Source organism: Tinamus guttatus, unplaced genomic scaffold, assembly GCF_059628265.1.
Source record: "Tinamus guttatus ecotype Peru unplaced genomic scaffold, ASM5962826v1 Tinamus_guttatus_pri_ptg000060l, whole genome shotgun sequence".
Classification (NCBI taxonomy): domain Eukaryota; kingdom Metazoa; phylum Chordata; class Aves; order Tinamiformes; family Tinamidae; genus Tinamus; species Tinamus guttatus.
In genome coordinates, this window is record NW_028288594.1 from 4,308,931 (window position 1) to 4,334,779 (window position 25,849).

At 43.9% G+C, this 25,849-nt stretch overlaps 1 protein-coding gene across 1 annotated transcript in view; it reads right to left on the reverse strand.

The window, feature by feature from the left end:
- The window catches only part of LOC104566030 (unconventional myosin-X-like), an 87,515-nt gene that overhangs the window by 19,743 nt on the left and 41,923 nt on the right, over positions 1 to 25,849 (reverse strand). Inside the window, exons 14-26 of the mRNA XM_088540360.1 lie at positions 25,631 to 25,697; positions 25,067 to 25,159; positions 21,253 to 21,321; positions 20,304 to 20,386; positions 19,367 to 19,475; positions 18,346 to 18,426; positions 17,222 to 17,346; positions 16,002 to 16,116; positions 10,876 to 10,982; positions 6,293 to 6,601; positions 3,859 to 3,898; positions 2,123 to 2,914; positions 994 to 1,117 (exon numbers count right to left, since the gene is read on the reverse strand). Coding sequence (XP_088396486.1) covers positions 994 to 1,117; positions 2,123 to 2,914; positions 3,859 to 3,898; positions 6,293 to 6,601; positions 10,876 to 10,982; positions 16,002 to 16,116; positions 17,222 to 17,346; positions 18,346 to 18,426; positions 19,367 to 19,475; positions 20,304 to 20,386; positions 21,253 to 21,321; positions 25,067 to 25,159; positions 25,631 to 25,697 — 2,114 coding nt within the window. The remainder of the gene's footprint in view (positions 1 to 993; positions 1,118 to 2,122; positions 2,915 to 3,858; positions 3,899 to 6,292; positions 6,602 to 10,875; positions 10,983 to 16,001; positions 16,117 to 17,221; positions 17,347 to 18,345; positions 18,427 to 19,366; positions 19,476 to 20,303; positions 20,387 to 21,252; positions 21,322 to 25,066; positions 25,160 to 25,630; positions 25,698 to 25,849) is intronic.

Genomic DNA, 25,849 nt, shown 5'->3' on the forward strand with positions numbered 1-25,849 from the left:
AAACTCTGATTAAGTTTGGACAGAGAAAAACAAGCAAACTCCAGAAATAACCAGTGAAATAAACATAAAATATAAAGTATAAGATGATCACTGTTCCTTATGCCCTCCTTTCTACACAGTCATGTTAAAGGTAATTGTACAAAGAGGCCAGATAAAACTCTCCTTCTCTGCTAGATTATTTCAGTACTAATTCATATTAGTATACTATACAGACACTATGCATAGCTATATACTAGACAAATTTATAGGCACCTAAGTTCATATACTATCTACATACACTATATGCATAAAAATTTATACATGCATGTATAGGTAATGTTACAAAACATTGTAGAAGTCACCACTTTGCTACAGACCAGTAGGAAGAGGGGTTTTTTTTGTTGTTTTTAAAGGAGCCAAAAGCTTAAGTCCTTCAGCCTCTTCGGAAAATCCCAACCTCCAATACAAAGAATTTATCTAGTTGTCAGTGACATAAACAGTGTGATATCCTCTCCAGGGCTTCTTTCAAGTCTGCCTACAGTATTTGATACAGGATCCGCTCATCACAAGATGACTGGATATCAGACTAGTTGGCCATCTGTTACAGGAAACTGATACAGGAAAGAGCGAACGGACTCCTCTCACTCTCAGCAGTTTTGAATCTTCTCTCCATTAACTCCTCACCTCAAAATCCTACAGATTACTCTTCCCTCCTCCACGTACTCCAAATATTTTTAAGCAGCCTTCAGTGTTGTAGATCAGAAAGAGACATTTAAATCCATGCCCTGAACAAGTGGACATTCATGAGTCTCAGAGCCAAAGATATTCAACCTGGTTCCCTGCTGTCCATTGTCTGGTTGCTCGTTTTATTTAGTGATGTGAAATAAAGGAAGACAGAGAAACAGAGCATGCAGAGAAGTGAGAGCAGTGAAGGATCATGATTTTAGAAAATGAGAAGGGGAAAATGGGTTTCCTGGTTTCCACCATTCCATGATTTTGGCTAAAGCTGCTTACCCTTCATGTAGAGATAGCTGTGAAAATACGGCGGTCCTGAACCATTGAAGATGGTGACTCGTCCATTACAGAATTCTTCATCTGTATCTATGTAAACATCCACTTCCTCCTCACTGTCCAGAAACTAAAAGAAAATAAATAAAGGCTGCTTTGGTTCTCCTAGTTTCAGAAGAACTGGAGCAAAATAACAAGACTGCAGGAGTCATATGATCAGAAGGCACAAAACCACCCACACTCCCTTTATGAAGAAAGCAGCACAGGAAAACTAGAGGCTTGACAGCTTACCCATTAATGCCTAAAGCAAGACGGTCCAGGGAACATGAAATTTTTGTGCCAGAAGGGAGAGTGACATTTGGCAGTGGATATGGCTAGAAAATTCCAGTTACCTGCAATAACAAATCTTCCTCTTCCAGGGCACAGCCAAGAGTTCCAAAACTAATTTAATGGGATTAAGGAAGAATTTTCCATTTGGGAGGATTTTTCCAAACCTGTCTGCTAGTAATACCCTCTGCCACTTTGCTAGCAGACAGGCTAGGATGCTGGATAAGATGGGGCATTGATGTACCCAGCAAGGAAATGACTACAACTTCCAATTGCACATTCTAGAATAAGTGAACCCTAAAACAAAGATCTAAATTACTGAAATAACATCACAGAGTTTATTCACTTCTGTTCTCCAAGCAGATAATGGCCCTCAGTCAAAAGAAAGTACTTCGCACTTGAAATCCCATAACCCTTTCATTTCCTTCATCTTAAACGCAACTTCATCTGGCTCCATTATTTTAATACTTAAAGGCAGCAGTTCTTTTCCTTTCCTAAATGTGTGCCCTCTTTTTTCTCCTGTCTTTTTTTTTCTGCTCTTTGCTGTCTATCCTCTCTGCCCTCCTTTTCCACTCATTCATTTTCCCTCTCTTGCCATTAACTATAAAAAGCAAGTACTGCTGGGTCAGCGAGTATTGATGGTATCCTCACTTTAGAGGCACTTAATTCTTTCCATGGTTTATGCCATGACTGAGTAGCACCTGAATTTTTCATGAATCTTACCCATTGAGAGTAATAAGCTGTGATAAGCTATGAACATCAAAGAAGTCATACTTGTGTTTGGAAAAGCAAAGGGAGGGATTCTTACCGAGTCCAGGCTGCCACGATTGGAGTCCATGCTGGTGCCACGGGAGTGTCTCAGGATTTCCTCACCATTCAGAGGCTCAGCTGAAGCACTACCTGCATCTCCACAGCCATCAAACTCCTCATGGTCATAGTCGGACTCCACATCCGGGGGCAAATTGTAAACTGGCTCTCCCACCTCTCCACTGTTACTCCTCTGTGTGTCTGAGACTGCACTGTAAATGCTTCCCCCCAGGTCAGATGGGGCACTCTGCTCCTTGGGCCTTATGGTTCTTTCCACAGATTGGCCTGGAGTGGTGACAACCTCTCCCACTTCCCTTTGGAGAAGTGACAGGCTTGTGTTCACATTTTCCTCTGAACAGTTATCGCTGTTTCTTGTACTGTGCTGATTCAAGACCACCAAACTGGAAGTCGGTCGTCCTTCGTCATCAGCATGAAAGCCCTCATCAACTTCTTCTTCAGCCAATGGTGCCACCAGACTACAGTCTATGTTGAGTGTTCCCTCACTGGAGAGCGAGTGCTCTAAATTCTGCACACTTTCATCTAGATTGCCAAAATCCAGCAGCTCCAAAAACTCCTGGGCAACCCTGGATGCCTCCTTTTCCAGCCTCTGGATCTCTTCTTCTCTCTGCCGATTAATTTCATTTCTGGTGCTTTCACAGATGATGGACATGTGATCCTCCTTCTGCTTCTGCAATTTCTCAATTTCCTTTTCCAGTCTTAAGATCTCCTCCATTTGATGTCTCTCTTCTTCTTGCAGGGGAATATCTGCCTCTTCAGTCTTTACTAGTTCAACCTTAAGGAATTTGTCACAATGTTAAAGTTAATGCTGTTTCGTTAACCTACAGGAGGTCCTTGTCTGGACCTTCCATCCTCCCTATCTCCTGTGCTTGTCTTGCACTTCCTTTTTTCCAGAAGTATTATGCTAAGTAACCTCTCATTTTCTGACTGGCAATTGCAATCTTCCATGGTGTAAAAGTTACAGGTAGAGCTGCTGGATCTTCAGCTACCTGCTTTCAGCAATCTACTTCGTTTCTGAACAGTGCAAAAGAGCTGACTGCAGAAGAGTCTGTCTGTCAGCCACTCTATATACTAGAATTTGGATAGAAGCATCTGGAAATTCCTTCCTCCCTTTTTGGACAATGTCACATGCATAAATAAATTGTTATATTCTAATGTTTCATCTCTTCTGAACAGAACTGGCCCAAAACTGGGGAGCAAATGCTAAAGGAAAAAAGACCAGAAAATATACGACTGTTTTCACACCCCTTGGGTTACATGTCTGTTCTTCTAAAATATCAAGTAGCAGCCAATTAGATCAGTTACAAGGGGTTTATTTTAGCTGTGGCAACAGCCTTGTACACCCTTTATTTTGGCTGTTACAGGCAACAATCCAGCAAAACAGACTGTGTCACAGTGCGGCACATCACAAGGTCATGTAATAAGCTGAAGTAGCAGAGAGGGGGAAAAAAAAGGATGTTGCATGTTCAGGACTGAAATATTCAAACAGGAACTATGCAAGCTGGTACATGAGTTGTGTGGAAAAAAAAAAGCTCGGTAGCTCTATGCACTTCTGCCAAAGCCAAACACCTGCAGGTTGTGAGTGAACAAAGCCCATTTTCTAAGCAGCCTTGCCACAATAAAGCAGAGATATTAGCTCGAGGGGAAAGCGTAGGCAATGGAGAACCTTTCATAGATCCTCAGAGGAGACATTTGGAAAGGATAAAATTTTGAACTTACCTGAGCCACCTGGAGTAGAGCATTCAGTTGCTCCTTTTCTCTGTTAAAAACAAGACGTGATAGTCAGACATACATGCAGCTCTCCTACATGGAGCTTTAAGAATTACATGGACACACCATCTGTCCATGGGTAGGCTTAAAAGAAGATAGTTATTACACAACAAACTTAAGTTTTTTTTTTTTTTTTTTAAGTTAGTAAAACTTGAATTCTTCTGGGGATGGCACGTCCTTTGGAGATACAACACATTTTCCCCTTGCACTTAACTTCCACATCAGGCAGGAAGTTAGATTAACTGGAACGTAGGAGGAAGGTCATTGGAAACAGGGATAGAAACACAGATCAGTTAGATTCATGATAAATGTGCACTGAAGCCTCTGGGCATAGTGGGAAGTGCTGTAAGTCTATGGATATTAAATGAGGTTCTACATACATAATTGACTGATTTCAAGAAGCTTTGTGTTTGTTTTGCTAAAATAGAACTATTATAAACCAAGCGCTGAGACTGTGTTTTGCATTTGACATACTATTAAACTCTGGAAGAGTTTACCAAATCATTTCTTTTGAAATGGCTAAGCAGAAGGCTTTCTGTCCTGAAGACCTTAGTCTTCCAGCTTACAAAACTTCTCAGTTTACAAGTAAAGGCTGTAAGAGCCAGTTTGTTAGTAAACACGACTAAAGAAAGAAATTCCACAGTGCTGTATCCCCAGCCATACTAAGGCAACATTTCAAGGGAATGCTGTCCCCAGGGCCACTTTGTCCACGGTCAGCATGCTACAAGCAATTGAACCAGTAGACAAATGCCAACAGTGATAGGATGCGGCTCGTTGGCAGCATCTTCCCACAGCGACCACTGTGTAGCTAAATTCAGAAAGGCGGTGGTAGCTTTCAAACTTATAATTCAATCTTTCTCAGTGCAATAACAGTTTTTTCCCAGGCCCTAGAGCTTTTCCCAACCAAATTCTAAATTGTAGCTGCAAGTTGCAATGTCCTTAGACCTCTCACTTTCTCCTTTTCTCTTTCTTTAAAAGGATCGGGACATGTTCTCAGTGTTCTTGGTGAAAACTAACATAAGTGGGACTGAGATGGTTCCAGCCTCTGTTGAAAGATCCCTACTGGCAACAGCACATTAAGCAACTGGCTCAAGTGATATGAGGGTGCAAGAACCACCACTTCAAAGCAAATCAGACATGCTGCCTACAGCCTGCACACTGATTAGTTCAGCTGACCCTCATATATTCTAGACTTCTGATATTTCTTAGTGGTCTCCATCTATCCTTACACTGTTTCTGAAATGTGATACTTAAAATTAAGGACAGTATTCCAACTTATCCATGTCAAACAGAGAAAAATAAACACTCCAAATCTTACAGAAACAATCTTGTTTATATATAGCATTTGCTTTCTCTCACTACAGCATGAACTGGTAATACTTGGCTTAAAGCCTCCAGACTATCTTACTGATGTTTAACTAGTCTTTCCTCCACTTTTCTGCATTTGATTATTCCTAACTGTAGATCTGCATACTTGCCTGTAGTGAGTATTAATCTATGTTTCCCAGACCATTCCTTCAATTTGCCAAAATCATTTTGAATTATAATCCTGTCTGGCTATACCCTTGCAGACCCTCACCAGATGGTATTATGTGCAAATTTAATAAGCATAGTCATATTTCATCATCCAACTTATTATGAAAAAAATGCATCAATACTGCATGTAGCACAGTCCTTAAGAACCCCATCCAGTATTTCTTTTTTACTTACAAAATAAAGACTATCTTTACTAATAAAAATGCACTTTTTCTCATCAGACAAAACAACAATCGTACTCTGATTTTACCAAGTCATATCAAAAATACATTCCTTATAGTATCTTATGAATATTGTCAGAATACACCAAAGCCCCTATCCTCTTAAGCTTTTCTTTATTCACAGGGTGCATCATAAGCTATCACAGAAAGAAGTAGATCAATTATGCAGATCACTTAAGTATATGCAAAAGTCATCAATTAAGTTTGTGTATTTTCCAGCTTTATGGAACCTCCACTGCTATCCACAAAGGTTGATTCAAACTGCTTCAGCCGGTTCTCAAAGCAAGCACACTTCCAACAAGTTCAGATTAGTTCTTTGTAATCTGATTTATCTGACCATTCTCTAACTTTTTCTTTCCTTGTTTCCTGACTTGGCTCTTTGGGCAGACCAGAGACCTATGAACTTTAGCATGGCCTCACAGTGCTAGTTCTTCTTCAATACACATTTTCCACCCTGCTTTTCCATTCTGAGTCACCTACATCCCACGCCACCCCTGTTCCAGCACTAGGACACTGTCTCAGGGAATTGCTGCCCCATGTCATTGCCGTGCCAAGGCCACAGACCCTCTCTTACACCTGGCAGTTTCAGTACGAGGGAACTATGAGTGCAAGATACCATGCTGTACCTTTCCTTCACCTCTTCCTCTTCCCGTTTCCTCCTACGCGCCTCCTCTTCTTGCCATTGTCTTTCCTCTTCCTTTCTTCTGATCAGTTCTTCCTCCTCTTGCCTCCTCCTCCTCTCCTCCACTTCCAGCTTCCGTCGCTGTTCCTGCTGCAGCAGGTGCTGGTAGAGGCTGCGGGCCAGGTGGCCACGCCAGTGCTTCTGCAGGACGACTGCAGCGGCCTTCAGCCGCAGCAAGGTCTTCTTCCAGAAGTAGGCTCGGTAGTTCTTTTGGATTGTAACAACACTGGCTAGCACTTTTTGATACTTCTTCCTAAAAACAGAACCAGACACTTAGCAGGACGTGAAGCAGTTCATACACCGCATTTTCCATGCCCTGGGGTATCAGCCAACCTTACCAAATCCACAAATGAATGGACCTGGAATATTATTGCTCAGAAGTAACACAATTTCTTTTCCTCTGCTACCATGACCCATAAATCTTTTTCTCCTCTCTGCCCATACTCCTACATCTATTACTGATTTCTGTTTCCATAGGCATCTACTTTTGTGAGGACTATCTGAGGAAGGAGGACAGATATTTGGACCATGGAAACAGAAGGTCTATGGGTCCAAAGCCTACTTGTATTGCATGCACATGCATATGCTGTGTAAGTAGCATGATGACTCAGCATGGATTTATTATATAAAAAAATACAAATGGCCTTACTGTTTGAGAACAAATCTTGCCCAATATCTCATCTTTAAAGTTGTCAAAAGGAACACCAGGAAGAGTGAGCACAAAACAGGGCAAAAGTAGATCTTGTCACATTAATCTGGTAGTATTTGAGGGAGAACTGAGTGATCCAAGTTTCATTGCTTAACGTAAACCTGTTAACATAACAGGCTTCCATAAAGCATGTACTTAAATTCAGCAACATTTTGCTTAAACGATAAAAATCAAAATCAGCTTGGCACTTTAAAGAAACCCAAAACATGGTTAAGGCCCAAAATAAAAGAATTGTCATTCATTATGTTTCTAGCCTAGTGTAGTCATAACAGAGTCAGTTCTTACTTCTGCATTACTGAGCAGTTTTTACTAAGAACTTGAAATAAAAAAGGTCACTGTTGGAATTCTGTACATGATACAAAAACTGGGCAACTGTGACTGTTATACAGTAATCTGAATCAATTTGTTAACTAGATGCAAGCAAATATTAAACTATTAGAAAGAACCAAACATAAGGTCTTGTATTAAGGAAACAAAGGCCAAATAGACCTGATGAAAGAGTCTGTGTAAGGAATTAGAAGGCTGGGCCACAGGGATCATCAGCTGAGGGCAATCTCCCAACATACTACTACAGAGAAAAGCCTACTGGGATTTTTATACTTGCAAGCAAGAATACTGTGTAGGAGGAGAGGGCACTGCTACCGTTATCTTGAGTTCATTGCTAGCGCTCTGCTTGAAGAGCAATGTTAATCTCAAGTGATTAATGAGAAAACAAAACCAGAACTGGAAAACTTGACTTCTAGAAAAAGAGACTTCAGATGCTTGATCTTAGAAAAAAGAAGACTAAAGAACTTGGTCCCAGTCAAAGTACCCAGATGACAGCCATTTTGAGGGCATTTCTATTTATCTTTAGGGAAAAAAACAAAACTGTATTGACTTGAAGTCTATTTAGACTGGAAACAAACTAGGTATTTTTAAAGCATCTGAAAATATTTAGAGCCCTTAATGCATACCTTGCTGTAGTGAAATTATCACTAGTATTATTTGAATCAAAATCTACCCTACTCCATGCACCAGAATTTGCACAGGGAAATCCTATGGGCTGTATTACACAGGAGCTTAGAGCAGCAAGCTGCAGTAATCCTGTGAGGTTTTATAGTCCTAGAAAGCATGCTGGAAATAGCACAGCATTCTCAAATGTCTTTCACACATACATTCTACAACCCCATGAGGAAAAGATACACTTCAAAATCCCCTTCCTTGCAATCAAATCCTCTTTGTATGGCAAACAGGGGCCATGCTGACAGCTTGCCACCTCCTTGCACATCAGACACTTAAACCTAGTCAATAAAATCAGGGAGGGCAGAATATAGTTAATATAGTTGTAGTATGCAGAAATCTTTCCTTTTTTTTTTTTTTTTTTTCCCCCCCAAAAGGATCAAGTCAAATGGAGGAAACACACAGTAAAGAAAAGGGAAGCAGTGATAAGAATTGGGAGGTTTTGCAGAATTGCACTTGGGCTGTGGTTCCCTCAGCCCTGCTTCTGCTGTCCCACATGCACAGGGGGTGCGAACAGCTGCACATGCACCCTCTGCTAAGGCAGATATTAGTGCATCAGAAAGGGCACTCTGACTTCTACAAAATGCATCTGCCAGAAACTGTCAAGTGCAGCGTGTGCCAAGCCCTGCCCAGCTACAGGCCAGCTCTGCCTACTAATCTGCCAGACTGAAGTGCTCCCTCCTTCCTCATGACCACAGCAGAGCTCACATGCAGAGTTCAGCTGGAGCTGCTGCACAGCCCATGCTTGACTCCTCATGTACAGCCTTCTACTCTCCCTCCTGCACTGCCCAAACAAATTCAGCCTGCAGCCCCCATAGAGAAGTTGGAGACATCCTGACCATGTATCACAAGAGCGGTCAGCACGTCTGCTAGCTCCAGTGCTGCCTTTGGAATTTAATTAATTATGCCGTTGATGAACTAAAGTTGGCAGTTGTATCTCCAAGGACCACAGACCACATCGCTATTAAGTAATTTCCTATCACTTTCTTATCCTAAGCAATAAAGACTGACAGGATCCAGACACGCTGACAAATTTATACCAAATATTCTTCTTTGACCCTGCAACCCTAAGAATGGTTTTGTGCATTTTAGCTGGTAAGGCTGTTACCTGCAACTCAGGATTCCATGGTTTTGCTACAGATAACAGAGTCATTTGCATGGTCTAGATTTTCTTATCTTCCACTTTAGTGACCATTCAAGGAACCCTAGGCTGCTGGGAGAAAGAGCAAAGCAAACTTTCCATCTCTAACAGCTGCATCTCAAGCTCTCCGAACATGCTCACAAAGGAAAGATCAGTAAAATCCTTCTTATGGCACATGTATCTCTTTGCTAGCCTACTTTGCATGAGCCCAAACGACACTTTTTTCTTGCAAGACTAACAGAAACGGTATCGAACTTAAGGCAGCACTGCCCAAAGCATTCGCCAGTTGCCCAGATGATTTCCTGCCCACTAGACCTTCCCCAACATGGGTGCAGTGCAACTGTAAACTCTTCACAGAAAAGTCCCAGGCTCTCTTCCTTGCTCTTTTCTCACTCCCTGCTCTCCTCTCCTGCAAAGCCCAGTTGCCTCCAGCTGCTCTGGGAGGATTTCCACTCTGGCTGCACAAACATGGCTTTTTCTGAGGATGAGATCTGGAAGAACAACATGTGGGACAAGGAATCCAGATCTGCAGAATGAAGGCCACAGGATTTCTAGCCAGGATGAATGCTATCTCTGTCACAGCCCTACAAGCCAGTAGTTACCTTCCCAGGAACTCAGAAAATCAAAAACAGAGTTTACTTGCAGTGATGTTTCCCAGAAAAATCAATCTTTCTGTGCATGTAAATGCTTACCCATTTCTCCAAATGCTAAACACAAAGTAAAATAGAGCACAGGCCTTGACACAAAGAACTTGCAATCTCATGTACAAACAAGCTCATTTGTCCTCCAAAGGGGAAATAAATAAATGAATAAAAGCCTCCAGGACTGGTGTGTATTCTGTTGATATGCCACACTGGCAAGGCAGGGTAAAACCTTTTTAACACATTTCCCAAAGCAGAATGAAACGGGTGAAATGGGAGCTCTAATAAGAGCTGCCGAAACAGCTCTGCCAGCCAGGGATGTCACCTCCTCACAGCCCTGACTGACAGGTGTCTGGAGCAGAGACCAGCCAGGAAAGAGCATCTCCTCGGGATTAAGTGTGCGTGCCACAGCCACTAAGGAGGCAGCTGCAGGGGGCAGAGGAGGGGCAGCTTGTCTGCAGTTGGCTCTCCCAGCCCTCCCCTGGTCAGGTGCAAAAGGGAGCGGCTGAGAGGAGATTACGGGTGCAAGGCTGGCCAAAACCCAATTTTGAAGAGTTAATTAAAAGGAGAGGGAGATCACGAGGCAAACAGGCAGGGCAAGGAAAGAGTGTGAGCAAAGGCAGAGCTGGGAGGGAAGAAGCAGCAATATGCAGGGGGAGCAGTAAATAGAGTTGACAGACATAAGGGAAAGGAGAGGACCCAAAGCATAGGTGGAGCCCAGCCTGGAACGCCCTGAAGGCAAGGAAAAGGTGCCCTCAGAGGCAGGCAGTGGGTACAGAGGTCCCTGCAGAAGCCTGTTGAGCAGATCATAAGGGAAGGTGCAGGCATGTGCAGAATTCAAGAAGAGGTGGCACAGGAACAGCAGGGGTTTGGCAGAACTGGTACCAGCAGAGGAGAGGGCAGATGCTGCTGCTCGCCCTTGCAGTAAAGGCAGGGAGGAGGGAAGCTGTGGCAAGGAGACCCGAGAGCAAAGTAAGGGGTCAGGGTGATCTCAGGCACGCAAGCAAAGGGATGGGGGGGCAGCCCACAGCACTGACCTTGCCATGTAGCCCAAGATGTGGGCCCGGATGACTATAGCTGCTTTCCTCAACTCCTCTTCCCGATCCTTCTCCAGCTTCTGCTCAAGAGCTTCCTTCAGGAAAACCTGACGCCAAGGGGAGGAGTTTCAATAAACACAAAGAGAGGAAAGAGTCAGTCCCGGTGAGGAGAGCCGGGAGGTTTCATCCCCTGGTGAGCAGTGCAGAGCCCTGCGCTCTGCGCCCTGGCGCCAGCTCTGCTGCAGGCACCCGCGCCAGCCCGGGCCCTTGCCCTCCTGGGTGCCTTTACTTCTAGCACCGGGAAAAAAGTTTTGCAAGGACCTGAGCCAAACTCTGCCCAGCACCCGCCTCCTTTCACTCCCTGGTCAAGACTTAACAGAGAGAGAGGGAGAGGGAGGGAGCAGAGGAAGGAGGGGAAAAAGGAGGGAGGCGGGGGAGAGCCCGGGCTTTTGCCTGTTATTAACTCTTTCCCAGCTGGGGTCTTTCTCTGCACTATCTGGTACCTCCCTGCAGCAGGCACGGAGACCAACTTCGATGATTAAATATTTTGCAAAGCAACTGGTCCACATTTCAAGAAAAGGGAGGAGCATTTATATTTCTAGACTGTGGGGAACATTCTGATCAGTACTCTTAACAACAGAAGGCAGCAGGAAAGCTTAAAGTCCTGCCGGGACCTACCCTGAGCATACTGCAGCTCACCAACTATGCAGTGCTGCACGCATTGGAGGAGACTGAATCCCTGAAGGAGAGGTCCCCAAGTTACTGCTGTATTAGTGGTTGTACTTCAGTGTCTAATCTTTTCTCTAGCATCCTCCATCCCCTGCAATTCAAACCTCTTGAGAGTGCTTACAGCTTTGATGAGAGAAGGCAGTGCTAGCTTAGAGACAAAAGGACAAGCAAGAGAAGGGTAGGTTTGCATGGATCGTGTTGACATAACTAAACTACTTCAAACCACTGCCTGAGGTTAGCAGGGAGTTCTGCTCCTTAGCTCCCTGCGGAGAGCTGCAGCCTCCACAGAGCTCGGTGGGTACAGTTAGCTGTACCCAGGCGGCATTAGAGTTGGCCGAGCTGCGTCCGTACAAGCTGCAGTGGCAGCCGCAGTGCCATATGGCCGTGCTGGCGTGACCTGCCTGACATTGGCTAATCTCTGCTGGGGCCAACAAGGCAGCCAGCTCCCCTAGGAAAGCGCTGCCATGAACACAGGTTGCCAACTCACAAGCACCAGTCTGCAGAAGTTCCCTTAGCTGGGGAAAACTCCTTACAAATTTACTGGTTCTCTGTGGCTATCTGAGGGGCCATAAAAAAGGGATTTGAGCAGTCATTTAGTCTTCCCCTCTCCACTGACCTCCCCTTATGCCACTGTATATCTTCCCTTCTAACACTGGCTTTAGCCTCAGTGCTTATTTAAGCTTCTTCCTTCCCTTTCCCCCATACTCCAATAGCCACCATGTACCAAAGCGTCTCCCTGAGTTAGTGCTCGTGCTCATCGCCACTGGCTTCCTTGGGCTCAGCTTTCTCCTGGAGTGCAGTTTGCATTAAGATGGTCTTAAGAAATACTCTGTTTTGGAATGACTAAATAACCATCTACTGAGTAACTTTAAAAGGAAGTTCATTTTCAAGGTACTTCCGACCATGAAGTTGGCATCCTTCCCTGCATGTGTGCATCCACTTCCCCTGTCAGCCTTTCAAAGGCCTCTTTGAGACGGGGATTGCTCTTTCGATCACATTTGGACATGGTCTTGAATACTGTGGAGATTTAAATAAACAAGCAGCACTCATCCTTTTCAAGAAAGCAACTAGCCAAGCACTGGACACTCAATCCATTATCATTACCATGTTGCAAAAAGATTTAGTCCATCGGTGTTTCAATTACAAGCACAGGCTTTGTTGTGCCAGTGAGGAAGAGAAAATAAACTGCCCCCCAAAAAAGAGGTTTTCAGAGTTCAACAATACCCACCTATTATGTTCCAGTTTTCTATACATGCTTGGGGGTGAAGGGTTAATCACAAATGAGATGAGGCTTGAAAAAAAAAATATCTAGCTATAACCTGCTGGCATTTTATTGGTTGTTTTTAGACTCCTGTGCATGACAAGAGGAAAACAAATTAAAATACAGAAATACTTTGACATGCTGTGGAGCTAACTTAGAATGTGGCTGTTTCTTCATTGTAACTCATGGTCGCTTTCTGAAAACATGAGATCATTTTCACCTGAGGAAGGAGTGATTAGACAAAACATACAGGCTTCTTCTATCATATTCACTCTCACTAGATACTGACCAAGATTTAAATCAGAGTGCGGTAGCACACAAAATGACTGTTTTTCACGGCCTAAATGCCTGCATGCACTGTCAGTGCAGCCATGAACACGTGTGAAGTTTGTGTGTAGATCAGCATACAGAAATGTACCTCTGTGTGCACTTATACACAGGGGTATATAGGTGCGACCCTAAGAAATTCCTAAGGGATGACATTGGGAACGGAATCAGAAGATCACCATGACCTGGAAGCCACATAGTCACATACAGAGCCCTCTTCCAACGAACAGGCCCCGCAAAATAGCGGTTAAATGCATTCAAACAGCAAGAAGTACTGCAGTAAACAGCTGTCGGAAATCCATCATGGGCATGGTCAAGTATGGCAGAAGGTTCAGGATCATGGAGAGAAAGGCATGAACCTGTGAGCCTCAATGCTGCTTCATCCAAGCATATCCCCAGTGAAAATGGGGGGACCCCTCAATGGGGGCATCACGCTGCCCATCTGAATTCAAGGCTTCACCTCTACCACACCGCTGGATAAAACCTGCCTTTCATACATCAATACCTCTTGTAAACATTTATTTGACAATTGCCAGCACAGCAGCTGCTCTATTCTTAATGAAAAACACAAAGATCATCCTGCCCTTCCTCCCCTATTTCCTTTCCCAAGCTTCACAATCCCCTGAACTAATTCACAGAGTCTTTTCCTTCCTCTTCCAAACAATTGCTAGGGATATAATTATCCTTCCATTCATTCTGCAGGAAGTATTCCCCCTTCTGTAAGCCTTGCTCTTCATCCAGCCCCTATACTCCTTCCCAGGTTACATCCCCTATTGGCTTGTCACACCATTTTCGGTTGCCACTTCTGGCTCCAAGAGTCAAGGTCAGTTCTCAGCGGGTGCCAGACACAGTTCCCTAGGTACCAGAGCTGCACCTGCAGCAGCAAGAGCACATCAGGGCACTTTATCTCTGGGACAGCGACTGATGTGCTCTGCACATTGGCTGGTAGCTGGTGTTTATGTATTTAAAAAAAAAAAAAAAACCCTCCATATAGCCTCCATATAGGCCTTTAGCTAATTTTTAGCCTCTGGGACAGAAGCGTTCAAAAGTATTAAAGAGCATATATATGCTGGTGTATATATGGCCTCAGGCCTTCAGGCTGCACAACAGGGAATGAAGACAGAAATTATCCTATTGCTGCCTGTGTCTCAAGAGAGCCTGGATGTGCTGCTTGTCCTCAGTTTGTTGTAATCCCTGGACTCCAGCTACGCTTATAAATAACCCTGCATATTCTAAATGTCTGTGCTCGCATGCATTTCTTTGCTGCAACTCAGCAATCCGCCATCTCCTGTCACACTAAGAAAATTCGAGCTCCCTGTTTATGAGTCCTAACCAATCCTCACTAAAGCTGCCCAGGCACAATCAGCTCTGCAGCATGCACACACACACACACACACACACTCTACAGCAGCTTAAAATACTGGGATACTGGCAGTCTCCTGAGCAGTGTGGGTTAGCCAGAGAGAAAAATGACTGAAGTGCTTGTTGGTTTGCAGTGAGAAAAGTCCAACTTGCCTAGTCAGAGGTGGAGGACACTTGAATCTCAGACTGGAAATGTGGCTAAGTGATAAGTCCTTCCTTTTTTTGGACGTGCAAAGTCACGCAAAGGAAAGTTTTAGAAACTGCAGGTTAACCTATCCCTTTCCCAAAACAACAGCCAGAAGTTCCCTTGGTTGTCACGTGGCTCATAGCCCTGCCTGACAACTGGGCTCCCAGCACTTAACTAAGGGGAAAAAGAAATCTCAGCCCTTAAGAAACATTACAGTCTATCCACTTACTATAAAATGACTGCTCAAAACGGGAAGTCTTATTATCTGAGCTGCACAAACTAAATGTAATATCCACTAGAATCACTTCTAGTTCCATGGCGACCCTAGAAATATTCTGGATTACTCTTTTGAGGCAAAAGTGCTGGTTAGTTTGATGGGTCATTGGCTGCTGTCTCTCAATACAGACTGAATGCCTGTCACTTAGAAATACTGTCTGCATTGCACATCCACTTTGGAATATTTTTGAAATAATTGCTTTTATTATGCAGAAAGCTTGACTCCCCACTGCCAAATTTCTCACTGGTTGGATTTTGCGGCGATCTACCTTACAACACTTGGATTTATTAATGTGTAAAGCTGTCTCAAAGCCTGGAAAAAAAAATCAGGCTGAAACACCCAGCTCCTTCTCTACTGCATGAAAGATAAAAGATTATGGCACACTTCCAGCTGAGTGAAAAAAAGGGGGTAGAAAAGATAAATGTTAAACATTTGCCAGTACAGAAACAAAACCTGAGTTATGCAATGAGGAGAAACATTTGGATACCTTGTCATAGAAAATGAAGGCAAATATCTATGCTTACTGCACACACCATCAGCTAAGCATCCACAGCAGAAAGCTGTCACACATCCGGCCATCTAGCTACCCAGTCACAGTCACCCATCTACCAAACAGCAACTCACTGGCTCCTAAAAGAACTTCAGTTAGCCAAGTACAGTGAAATGTTTGACAGAAGAGGCCACAGCTAACTGTAGGCGCTTGTGATGTCTCTCAAACTTCCTCCTCTCCTTTCTTTTAAAATCACATCAAACAAAAAAGTGATCTGCATTGGTCAACAAGAAACATTTTAGACAAAAGGCTTCAGGTACATAATATTGGAAACATTTGAGATGCTACAGGTCAGCGGTCTAGTCCAAAGCATTGACTGGGTCATCACCGCTTTGCCACTTCTACTGACTTGAACCTCCCATATGCAGTTGCATCCCCTTGCAGCAGGGAGGGAGCCATTCCTCATCTACCCTGCCCCACGCTGATGAAGTACCTTGGTTTTACCCAACTGCCACTGTTTCTTGCTGCTGTCATAGGTCTGCAGAAGGCCTGCACATACAGCTTTGCTGTTGTCTGAGGCATTCAGCCCCTTCACAAGCATCTTGTACCTAAGAGGCAAATAAAATGTCATGAGATTATGCATGAAAGGACCCTCTTCATCGTTTAACATGGTACGAGTTACCCTGCTTCCATCAGTCCTTCCTCCTCCTCAGAGACGGATCCCATCTGGGACTGCCTTTCTTCAGTCTACCTTCCAATTTGGAAACCTCTATCCCCCAAGCTTCATTTGTTCCTAACACATTGACAATTACTGTTGTAAACCCAGCAATAAAATACAAATTCATCACCATTTTTTGGTGAAGAACAACTTCTGAAACATATGCTAGCATCAGATACAAGTTATCTTGTTCAGTGTAGGGGTAGCATATAATACTCCTAGATGCAAAGAAACTGATGGTCAATGGTCCCTTTTAGCCATAAACTTTAAGAATCCTTTTGATGCAGATAATTAAAAAGTAATCTCCTTCTCTAGCGTTAATCATCAACTATATTTCCCATTAAAATTTGCATCAGTCTGCCAGATTAAAAGGTTTTACCACACTATTTTCCTTTTATATAGTATGACCAGCTTTCTTTCTGAAGGACTGCCTAGCTAGAGCCCTTTTGTGAAGTCTCCCTCTGCAAAGCAGGTTCTAAAGTACTGCGATAAATTTCAGAGCTGTACAGTTTCTATGTTTTTTTTTTTTAATATTTTTTAAAGTGTTGAATCAAATGCAGAAAAACTATTCCAGCAGGAAGCCCAGGATGACATACAGGGAAAACACAGATCTGTCACAGAAAAGGTCTCTATCAAGATGTTTTGAATGTGGTAACCACTTCTGTCTCATGAGTACTAGCTGCAATGAAGTCCTGGACTTCTACCCACACTTTAAGTACAAACACAGTGCAATGACTTTTTCAAAATCTCACAAGCAAATCTGTAACAAGGCTAGAAAAATAATGGACTGCTTGTCTATTTTTCCATTCTTATTCTAAAGGCAAGCAGCCCCCCAAAGGACACCCAGATCAATGTGTGATATGGGCAATAAGGACATGGTTAGAAAAACATCCCACAGATGATCCATATCAGTAGCAGCAGTTACAGAGAGAGTAAACATATAAAACTGTATAGCTTGGGGCCGGTACAGCATGTGATGCAACAACAGCAATTACCTGCTGAGAAAGTCCTGGAAAAGACGCCGTATAGGGAAACCTGCTCTTCGAACTTTCACTGTCTCCAGCATCCCTGAGTATCGGAGCTGATTCAGAACCACATCTGGATTGAAGAGATTTGGTGCCTGTGCAAGGATTCAAAAATAGACCAGAAGAGAGATGGAATAAGCACTAGTCTTGGCATTACTATGGAATGACAACTGCTTATCTGAGCAGACACCATTACAGGTTCTACATCCATTTACCTGTAGAAAGTCAACCCAGCACATTTGGACATCTCATTTGACAAAGGGGGAGTTTGGCTCTAGGGGAAAAGCAAACTCACAAAACTGCCTCATGCAGGATAAGGGATGAATTGGACATGGGCAGAGTCTGGAAAAAGCAGTCTGCAGACTGTTGTCATTTGGATCACAGCAGCAGAGCAATGATTCAATATGCTAACACATACAAAAGGCAGAAGCCTGGCTCCAGTCTCTCTGCAGTCATGCAGAAGACCCTCTTGGCCTTCTACTGCCAAAACTGGAGATAAACTGCAGATTTCTTTTCTGGCATAGAGCCCCCGGCAGGCTTTCCTCTGCCTATGTTATACACGGTTTCAAAATACACAAGGAAAATGATCTCTTCCTAGCTCCCCACCCAGTCTAGTTAGCAGTGTATCCTCCTGCCGTGGCTCACAGGAGACTTGTTTTCAGGCCAGGTTGTCTCCAAGCACCCTGACTTGCTTATTAAGCAGCCACCTCTCCCGTCTCAGAGCCAAGGATCTGCAGGAGACGCTTCCTATCACACCGGTCCTGCGTTCCAGAGCAAACTGTCTGCATGCACCGTAAACTGGAACAGTCACCCCTTTTCCCAGACCTGCTGCCTCTGCAAAGTCTGGCTCAGCACCCAGGCTCTGTCAGTACATAGAGAGATGGGGCTGGGGACATAGCATACAGCCTTTTCATCTGATTACAAAGAGGAGGCAGCATTTCTTCCACAACCATAAAATGACCAGAAGGAAAAGGGGAGGGGGAGCTGCACTTATCCCCAGTTTGGATCCCCGCAGAGGCATCCTGCAGTTCGTGCAAGTGAGTGCTCACGGGGTCTATGTTGCACGCACGCATCTTTCTGGAAGAAAGACTTGCCTTTTCTGTATTTGGTTTGATGCAGCGGATAAAGAATGGGTTGGAAGTACTAAGTGTGGCCATCAGGGAATGCAATGAATCCTGAAAAACAGCAAAACAAAACCCAAGGGATCAGCCACTATAGAAGGGAACAGGGAATGCACTTGATGAAATAGGATCTTCATGTAGCTCTCCCATTCCTGATATCTTCTTTTGATCCTGCCTACCAAAATCCATCTTATCCCATTTTCTTCTTCAAGTAACAGTACAAAAAGATGCTAAATTAAAAATAATGAAAAGACATTTCATGCCTGAAAAGTGTTTCTCAGCAGCTGAAACAAGGAGTATATGATAACCTCTTCCTTCAACAATTTAACTTGTTTTTAAAAATGTTTTTAAAAATGAGATAGATTCATCTACACATAATATTGTGGATTTTAAATTGTAACACAGAGAGCCTGCCCTCAGTAACTCAGGAAAGATCCCTTCCTGTCCAAAACTTACCCCCATAGTTACTTCACTGTAATAACATTACATGTACATGACCATCTTTATTCTCCAAGCTGTATTGCCAATTTGAATTACTGTTACAAGTCTTTCAAACTTTAGACATGGGAAACTAAGTGTCTGAACCTAACAGAAGTCTGCAGACAGGCTTGGGAACAAGACTCCCACCTGCGGGGTTTGCCCTATGAAGTCTCCTGTCGCTATGCCTGTAAAAGATGGGGACTGAACGACACGTACACTTAGCTGAACTCCTAACCAACACAAAGGCTCAGAAAACCCCAAGAGCCTTACACATTTAGCAAAATATTTTTGCTATTCTTTTCCTCTGCCACCCTGCTCATTCTCAACATCTTGCATTTTACTCCAGTCAGAAATCCTTGGGGCAGAGGCACTGTCTTTTTTTAGCTCTACAAAATTCCTGCACATTTTCAGTGCTGGACAAGAAATGAGAATGAATGACTCCTCTTGGCCACAGGCCTCGCTTTACCCATCTGCTCCTCCCAGCAGCCTGCTGCTCTCTTGGAAAACGTCCTACCCTGAACTGGGAACTGACAGTCGGTCTGCGCCGCTGGGTGCCCATCTTCAGCGTCTCTTCGCTGCAACGGCTGCAGACTCTCTCAAAAAGATCATAGATGAAGTCCAGCCTAAGGGTGAGGAAAGGAATTAAAGAAGTTGAAGGACACCCAGGAATTGAGAGAAGATGACTCTCGTTCTTAATTATCACCCATCCCAGTGTGAAACACCCCACGTTTGCTCCTGCTGTGCCACACTGAAACAGTCTTCTCAGCCTGGGGTCCAAATGCAATACATGCACCATGGCGCATGATGCATATGGTGCAGCCACTGTTTAGAAACTTATGGGATCCACTGCATCAATTAGCACCTTTCTCCTCCTGTTAGGCCCCACTTCCATCTTCCAGACATTGCTGAAGATCAAGCTCAGCTCATTTCTCTAGGATCACTTTGCAGCATTGGGGTTAAAGACTGTGGAAAATGCCCATAGCGAGGGCTCAGTCTGGCTCAGGATTAGGATAAGGCACATCATGGCAGCTCTCCACTACACAAACAGGTTGCGCATTGAAAATATGGAAAATAAGCAGCCTCTGTACAAAGGCAGGCATTTGACAGCATGGCAAAGAGCCTTGACTCACAGACAAATTTGCCATTGTTGGGACAGGGAAGCAGGATGAAGAAGAAAAGGAAAGGGGGAAGACAGGAGGGAGAGAACCAGTGTTGCCTGTAGTGCTTTCTGTCATGCTTTCATAGATCTTTTCAAAATTGTGACAACAAGACTACTAAGCTATTCATCTGTGCCTCCACTAACTCCTGCAGCTCTCCTTTCCTTTGACAGAACCTCAAGCACAGAGAAAAGAACCGATGCTCGGACCAAACAGCTGCTTTTCCTGGTCTGGTTATTACATGAATATGGCTTAGTCTGTCCTGGCTTCCTCACAAGCGTAAGAGAAACTTGCCTGCTGTCTTTTAGCATGTTTAAAATATCATCTCGAAAGGTGTCCCTGTTTTTCTCCAGAAAGCCTCTCACATCATAGAGTACCTGTAAAAGAGACAGAGCAGCTGGAACTGAGCAGTACAAGCCACAAGCACATCCACATTAACATGCCAATGTACAAGACCCCCAGCAGAGCTACACTCGAGTGCTGCAGGCATGTGCCAAGATCCTAGCTTTTGGGGTCAAGAAAAGGGCTCTAGAGCTCAGCATTCATTAACAGGAAAGCATTTTTTTACCCATGAATTTCAGGAAAAAAATCAAAAACAGGAGCCAAGTGAAACAGCTGCACAGACTTGCCTGGGGTGCAGGTGGGCAAACCATCTGCAAGGTCTGCGCTACTCAACTACTCACTTTAGAAAGTACTAATTGTGCCACCCGGTGCCCTGACCTCCCCACTGCTAACGCTCATCAGAAGAGATTCCAGAAGGAGACTACCCTTCGCTGGTGCCTTGGTGCTTTCCCTCGATACACCCCCATCTGCTCCATAGCCTTCCACAGCAGAAAGCAGCATTTAATCCTAGCAGCATTTAACCCTGAAGGCTAGGAGCCCTTTTCCTTTCTGAACTGGGCATGTAGCCTTCTTCCCTCCTCTCCAAAAGTGAAATCTTCCTTGTTAATTTTATGTTGGATTTCATTTATTTGCGAGTGGCCAAGAAAGAGAACATTAATAACAAAATAAGGAGGTGTTTCTTCCTCAAACCAAAGTTTCCTGAGAAACCTTAAGCAAATTCCAAGCAGCAGAATGTAGTTAGACACATGCCATGCCATCTTGGGCCCATTACATCCCCTGTGCTCTGGTATGGAGCACAGAGATCACAATACACAGCTCAGAGATATGCCTTGATTTTGGCTTCCCAATTACATTAGGATCACAAGCCCAAGCATCTCACACATACACCATGAACACCTACCTCTCCAGCATAATGCCTTATCCCAAACTGATGATCTGTTACTCGAGGCTTCACATAGTATTGGTTGCTCTGAAATGAAAGAAAGAAAGAAAGAAAAAAAGGCTTCTTAAAATGCCAGGTCAGAACTAATAGGTCAGTCAGGAACTTTGCTGTGACTATGAGAAAGCTGGGATGGACAAGGACCTCAGTTGTTTGCAGTGTGTGATCACAGGTGCTCCAGTTACCTGCAAACATATTTTTTCAGTAAGATGGAAAAACCCAGTCCTTCGAGGCATTTCTCATGTGAGCAAAGGCTTGCAGAATCAAGGCTGGGCAGGCATGCCATGGATGAAATGTTAATTCTTACATGTCTGACACCTGAGGAGACTGGGATCCACACAAACCATGTGGTGCAGGCACAGGGTCAGGATGCAGGGAAGATGGCAGCTTTGCAGAATGCCTACGCATCTTTTCTTTGTCAAAGAATCATACCAAACTCCTGCCTGTCTTCCTCTAAGCTTTGTACCTTTCTCCCCCCTGTACTTTGTCTGTACCATTCTTCCCCTTTTTCCACATTCACTTTTCTTTCTCTTAGCAGATGCTTTATTTTCTCTCATTTGTCTTTGCTGTGTACGAAGACCCTTGGCTATGTATAAACAGCCATATGAGGTCAGACCAAGGATCCATTCAGCCTCCAGTAGGGGTAGAGGAGGGGAAAAACAAGGCAAGTGCACGATGCTTTTCTCCTAACAGTCTCTCAAGCTCTGATTATTTTCCTGAGGTATGCCTAGCTAGTAACCCCAAATGGGTCATTCTTCCAAATACTTGTCCAGTGTCGCCTTAAACCAGCGCAAACTTCTCACATTCAGAGGGTCCCTTGGCAGGGAGCTCCCTCACTGCACAGGGAACCACAGTTGCTTTGGAGCTCGGCTGTCACGAGCACCATGTGCCCTCTCCAGGCTATGTGTGATTTTTAAACCCATATATCCCACCAAGCCGTCTCCCTTCCAGGCTGCAGGGTCTGTCCAGTGACGTTATCCCTTTCACTGCAGCTGTCTCAGGTGTGCGATCTTTTCTCCCTTGTCTCATATAACCCCTATTCACTTGGAAGGGCTCAGTGCTGTATACCGTGATAGAAGTGCCGTTGATCCATGCTGATATATGATCCATATGGTGATAGATCAATACTTTTTGCTTCCTAGGAATTCTCAGTCTTTGATTTAGAGTTTTGACTAGTGCTGAGCACTGCACTGATGTCTCTGTAGAGCTACCTGTCATTACCCCTGGGCCTTCCTCCTGAATTGCAGCAGTCAGCTCAGGGTCAATAATTTTGAATACAAACCTGGGACATTCAGGTGCGCCATTTTACATTTATCTGCGCTGATTTTCACCATCATTTTACAACCCACTCAGTCTCCTAAAGCCCCTCACAGTCTAGCCTTTCCCTTCCAGCTAGCATAATGTATAATCACAAAACTGCCACCTGCCTGCTTGTGTTGGGCACACAGACCCTTACAAGTCTCACACCATTGAGATAACTGTCCATTTACTGCAGTGTCTGTTCCCTGTTTGCTATCCAGTTATTTATGCCTGCAAGGACCTTTTCTTTCATCGTGGGGCTGCCTGTTGTGCTAAAAGACTTTGGTGGAAGGATATATCAAAAGTGATTAACCACATCACCTCAGCCAGTGATTCTTGACTCCTTCAAAGGAAGCAAAAGGTCTCTAAGGCAGCACATTCTCTTCTAAAGTCACATTGGTCTTTATGTGGACGGTATTTTTTTCAGCTGCCCACTTATTCTGTCTAGTTTATTATAGGTTTTACTAATTTGCTTAATAGTGCCATCAGGCTTAATTTCCTGGAAACTTTCTTAATATCATTTCCCACTTTCTCAGACACAGGTAATGAGAAGATTTTAAGTATGACGTTACACAATAGTGTTTCATCTTCAAGATCTCTTAGCAGTGGGGAGTGAATGACCCTGACAATTTGTCAGTGTTACTAAAAATTAAACTTTTTCTTTTCCCTCCCCATTTCCTTGCTCTTCGCTTTTTCCAGGCAAGTCATCTTGTTCCAGACATGAGCTTTCCTCATTTTCTCTCCAAACGCAGCTGTTACCATCTCTGCCATGCCTCCATCTCTCCTCTTCCTCCCTCACAAGCCCATGTGTTTCATTTATGCCTACAGCATTTCTGGTACCGTCGCCTGGCTTCTCCAGACATGGTAGATCTTTTGTTTTATTTTTGCTTATGTCTTTTGCAATCCACAGAAAACATAGCAAAGAGGGGGCCCATTCTGCTATGAGGTCCTTCAGGCTGGACAGCAAGAGCATGCCTTCTAGTGCTGTTCCAGCCTGCACCAAAGACTTCAGCTGGTACCAAGAACATTTTCTCTTTCAAAACCAGTGAACACTAGCACACTGTCTACGTTGTCTTTCCTCCCTGCACTCTTCCTCTCTCTCATATGATCTTGGGGTTCAACATTAACTGCTATCTCCTCAAAGCAGACGGAGGTGACACTATGAACAGTTTAATGAAAAAGCTACTCAATGCATAGGTATCACCAAAAATAGCAGCCAGAATGTTGTGGGGCATACAGGAATGCAAAAATAACACTGACATTCTCATGCTGCTGTACAGTAAACCACAGGTACCTTCTTACCAAGGGAACTGCACTCTGGTTTGATTATTTATCTCAGAAAAGAACAGAGAAAAGACCTAGAGGAGTTCAGAGATAAACAGCATAAATAAAGAGGAGCTTTGAAAATTCTTCATCTAGAGACAAACTAAAGGGGTTGAGACAGTCCAGAAAGAAAATACACAAGTGATATATTAAAAACATACAAATATTGACTGCAATTAAAAGGTAAATCAGGGATCTTCATTTACCTCAATCTGTAACACAAGAGAAAACCATAGTGGGCTTAAACATCAGTTTAAGCCTAAGGCAAGTATTTCCTCAAAACTATGCTTAAGTAGCCCACCAGAAGTCATTGCCACTGTACCCTCTTCGCACTCAGTATTATTACTAGAGTAATTTACTCGTATAAAAAATGAGAATATCTGCACCTGTACCAGCTGTAAAAAGAAAAAAATATCTAATAAAGGATACGAATTCATATGTTTTCATCTCAGGCTTGGATGAAAGTTTAAGTGACTAGGAAACTTACTACTAAAATAGTAAATGATTCCACAAGTGCCTTCTATAGGGCTTAAGTTGCTCTGTTTTCATACTGTTTACTATTTAGAGGAATAGAGTGCAGGCTGTAACAGACAGCTCAGGACTATTACAGTGATCTCATTGAGGTTTCTGTGTCCCCAGGATAACTTTGCGATCCATTAAAAAAAAAAAGCCTTCAAGTCCCATGTCCAGAATACAAGAAAGACGAGGCAAGACTTTCATTAATTAGAAACAATTACAGAGCTTTCAATAAAAATCATGAGGCAAGGACTGTCCCCAGCCCCGGGAGACAGATTTGGTGAGCTCTGCACTGCTTCCCGTGAGTCAGCTGGCAGGAGAAAGGCATCCTGCGCCCGTGGCACTGCCTGCTGCCCCTGTGCCCATTGCCAGCACCTCACCTTCTGCCCAGGCTGCACACCCAGACCTCTCCGACCTGCAGTCCAGGGCATATAGGCTCCCTCTTTGTGTGTGCAAGAGAGTATGTGCAGGTTTCTTCACGTATTACCTTTGTTCAGTGCAGCCTTGGGCCTGGGGCATTTTACATTTCCTGCTCAAAGCACATATTTCACATCAACAAACCCTTCATTTTCAGCTTTGAAATGCTGATGGGGCTAACATACTGATCATTTGCCTGCTGGGTTATTTTCTTACTTACCATATGCTGGCTGTGAAGTTTTTCCAGAAGGGTGTTGTCTGTGCCTTTGGGGAATCGACTCTCTTCATTCACCAAAGCCAGTAGACCCAGTTTCTACAGCCAAACAAGAGACAGGCTTCTTACAGTCAGCAAAAGCTCTAACTACACAGCAACTAGCCAAGAATTAGAAATTTGGACAACACATTGAGCAATAACCTGTTAGTTATACCCAACAAAACTCAAACTGAAAGCAGGTCAGCCAACACACTCATAAATACAATGAGAACATAAGGAGAGCTTGTTTATTAAAATAATAACAAAACAACACATTAAGGCTCTATTCAAACCCTACTCCTTATCTAAAATGTTGTCATGCTCCCTAAGCTTATCCCCAGCAACAAGCAGGGATCTGCTTTCTCAAGCAAGGAGTAAGGCTAGAACAGCTCCACTCTGGCCAGCTCAGAATGGGAAGAGGGTCTATCAGGAAACTACCTGTTCTTATCACTAGGAGACCTAAGGAAAGTCCCCAAGACCATCAGCAGCCGCTGCTGTGATTCCTGAAAATTGTCCCAGCTAAGAACTCACCTTCTCAATGAGGTCCAGGCACTCTGCATTATCCATCCAGTCAATGGCTTCCCAGTTTATCCCTTCCCTGCCAGTCAAGAACAAACAGAACGAAGACATGAAAAGCAAGTTTCAATTCCCTGAGGCACAGGAGAAGAAAGGTAGCTAAGGGTGGCCTTCCCAGGACTGAAAAGGGATTTGTGGGTGTTAGGCTCTACCATGCCTGAGGAAAGGAAATAG